Genomic DNA, 3,461 nt, shown 5'->3' on the forward strand with positions numbered 1-3,461 from the left:
AGAAAAAGAACTATCATTCACTAGCTGGTCAAGAACAAAAGTAGAGAAAACTTTTGTTGATGCTTAATGTCATTGAAATAAGTAAAGGATTAGATGGAAATGAGAGAAGGGGGTAGGGCAGAAGCAGGGAAAAAACAAGCTGCGAGGGCAGTGATTCAATGAGAGGTCACTGAGTTCCAGAGTGAGCAGAGAGGCCAGACCAGCCAGCAGAGGTTTGGTACCCAATGACAGCAAGATGGCTCCTGCTTACTAGCCTAGTAACCTTCAATCATATTGCTACTTTTCTTAGAGTGAATACACCTCTTGCAAATGAGGATGTCCACCCTACCAAGTGCCAACTTGAGCTTCTCTACATTCCTGCTAACAGGTTTCCCAGGCCTGGAATGGGCTCACCACTGGATCTCACTGCCCATTTTTATAGGATACCTTGTGGCTCTGTTGGGTAACACTACCATCTTGCATCTGGTACGAACTGACCCTTCTCTCCACCAACCTATGTACTACTTCCTAGCTATCCTGGCTGTGACAGACTTGGGCCTCTGTATGTCCACACTGCCTTCAGTGTTGGGTGTGTTGTGGTTTGATGCCCGGAAGGTGAGCCTGGTACCCTGTGTTCTGCAGCAGCACTTCCTACACTCCTTCTCCTTCATGGAGTCAGCTGTGCTCTTTGCCATGGCTCTGGACCGCTTGGTGGCCATTCGATTCCCACTGCGCTATGCATCTATTCTCACAGGACCTCGTGTGGCATTGACTGGGGTTCTGTTGGGCATGCGGAGTGCCGCCATCACTGCTGCACCCTCATTGCACCTACTGAAATTTGACTACTGCCGCCCTGGGGCACTGTCCCATGCTTACTGCCTTCACCAGGACATGATCCGCTTGGCCTGCTCTGACACACACTTCAACAGACTCTATGGACTGTGCATCATCATGCTAGCAATGGGCTCTGATGTCCTCTTCATCTTGCTCTCCTACACTATCATCTTCCGCACTGTGCTGGCCATTGCCTCTGCTGGAGAGAGGCTCAAGGCTCTCAACACTTGTGTCTCCCACATCCTGGCTGTGCTCTGCTTCTATGTGCCTGTGCTAGGCCTGTCTATTGTACACAGATTTGGGCACCACACCTCCCCCCTGGTGCACATCCTCATGGGCACTGTCTCTGTGCTCTTCCCACCCCTGATGAACCCTGTTATCTATAGCATCAAGACCCAGCAAATCCGCAGGGCCATCCTCAAAGTAGTTTCACTGGGGAAGATACAATGATATATTAGAGATGGACTACGTTATTCAAAATGAGGAATGAGAGAAAGTTTCTTTGTTGGAGCCCTCTTATAACAAAGCAATTTCTGTTGACTTGATTTTAGTTTGATCCATTGATTGTACATCACAAATAAACTCTAATGTTAAAATCAAATAAAATTGATGTTTATTACTACTTACATATATACTTATATAGTCACGACTTTTTTACATTAAAAGTGATTATTTTTTACAAAAACATGTGTTCAATATAATTTTTATATTATCTCTTCTATTAGTCTGTTAAAACTCTAATTATATAATAATTTTGTTAGGGTTAATTTCTCTGACAATGTGGAAAGTTGAATCATCACTTCATACTCTTGAATGAACTGATGAGTTTACCATCATTCCTCACAATATAACAGTTCTATTTATGCAATTATATCCATCTATGAAGGATAACTTTATTGCAGATCTAAAAAGAACTTTCCAATGTTGCTTTTTTTTTTTACCCATTGTCTATATCATAGTTTAGAACTCAGAAATAAGTCCTGAAACCCTGCCATATTTTTCCTCATTTTTGTTTTACTATCCAATTGTACAAATATACTTAATCTCTGTTATCCTCATTTACTTCTTTCTATCATCACAGGTATTAATTTATCTTTAAAAGTAATAATTACAAATATAAAATATCCATCTAAGAAACTTAGTTTAAAAAAGAAGTAAATAGTCTATGGCCATGCCACTCTGAACAAGCACATCATCTTTTAGTTCTTAAAATTCAATTTTAAAATAGCTTCCTTAAGAAAGTATTTTTATTGACTCCAAGATGAATTTAGATTCCCTTGATATAGTTCCTTGTGTGTCCCTTTATTCTCCTACTAAAATTCTTAGCAAAATAAATCACAATTCCTTGATTTATGTTTGTTGTGCTCACCAGACCATTAGCTGCATAAGGGAAGAAACTATCATCTTGTTTTCCAGTATTTTTTCCTTGTGCTCAGTACATGTCTCCTTTACAGACAGGAGAAGAGAGCATATGTGTAAATGGTTAAATAAAATGGAATGGAGACTACTTTGTACTGTATGGCTAGGGAATCACTTAATTTAGTTGAGATGTAAGATTTGTAAAAAATCACCTATTGTAAGAATTAAAAGGAGAATAGATGAGAAAAAACCATTGCTCTAAAAGAATAGAGTACAGTGAGAAAGGATAAATGTTATAAAGAAATAATTTCAATGTGAGCAAATATCAAATTATTTATGGCATTGTTAGCCAATTTAAAGAAATGAGATTTTTTAAATGTGTCATTCAAAAATATGTGTTATTCAAAAATATGACAGCTTTTTGGAGCATGGCTTGAAGGTAGAAAAAAAGAGGTGAGAAGTCAGTTATGAGGTATTTAAGAAGTTCGGATGAAAGTTAGAGGGCGTGTGATAGAAGCGAGGGAGGCATAAATATAGAACTAGAGAAATATTCCATTGTAGATATACAGTACATCTTCTTTATCCATTTATTGATGTACACAGGTTGCTTCCATATCTTGGCTATTGAGAATAATGCCGCAATGAACATAGAGGTGCATATATCTTTCAAATTAATATTTTTGTTTACTTTGGATAGATACCCAGAAATCAAAATTTGGGTCATACAATAGTTCTATTTTTAGTTTTTTGAGGCACTTTCATACTGTTTTCCATAGCAATTGCAGCAGTTTACAATCCCACCAGCAGTGCCCGAGGATTTTCCACATCCTTGCCAACACTTGTTATCTGTTGTCTTTTTGACAATAGCCAATCTGACAGGTGTGAGGGGATATCGCAGTGTGGCTTTTATTTGCAATTCCCAGATAATCAATAATACTGAGCATTGTTTCATATGTTTCTTGGCCGTCTGTATGTCTTCTTTGAAAAAAAATGTCTATTAACATCTTCCTATTTTTGAATCAGATTGTTTTGAGTTGTATAAGTTCTATAAAGAATTTATAGATATTTTGAATATCAAAACCTTATCAGATATATTATTTGCAAATACTTTCTCCCATTCAGTGAGTTGTCTTCTGGTGTTGTTGATGGTTTCTTTCACTGTGAAAAAGTTTTTAAATTTGATATAATCTCATTTGTTTATTTTTGTTGCCCTTGCCTAGGGAGACATATACAAAAAAAAAAAATGACCATAAAAAGAATGAAATCATGCCTTTTATGACAACATGGAT

The 3,461-nt window shown here is 37.5% G+C and overlaps 1 protein-coding gene across 1 annotated transcript; it reads left to right on the forward strand.

Annotated features, from left to right (window-relative positions):
- Positions 1-309: 309 nt before the first annotated feature.
- On the forward strand, positions 310-1,263 carry LOC107501229 (olfactory receptor 51L1-like). The gene has a single exon (XM_016127165.2). The coding sequence runs from the start codon at positions 310-312 to the stop codon at positions 1,261-1,263; it is 954 nt and encodes a 317-aa protein (XP_015982651.2).
- Positions 1,264-3,461: the final 2,198 nt, after the last annotated feature.

Source organism: Rousettus aegyptiacus, unplaced genomic scaffold (genome assembly GCF_014176215.1).
Source record: "Rousettus aegyptiacus isolate mRouAeg1 unplaced genomic scaffold, mRouAeg1.p scaffold_m13_p_5, whole genome shotgun sequence".
NCBI classification, from domain to species: domain Eukaryota; kingdom Metazoa; phylum Chordata; class Mammalia; order Chiroptera; family Pteropodidae; genus Rousettus; species Rousettus aegyptiacus.

Bases quoted from the DNA above. Each gene is read 5' to 3' on its own strand.
- LOC107501229 (XM_016127165.2), top strand. From the start codon at position 310: ATGAGGATGTCCACCCTACCAAGTGCCAACTTGAGCTTCTCTACATTC.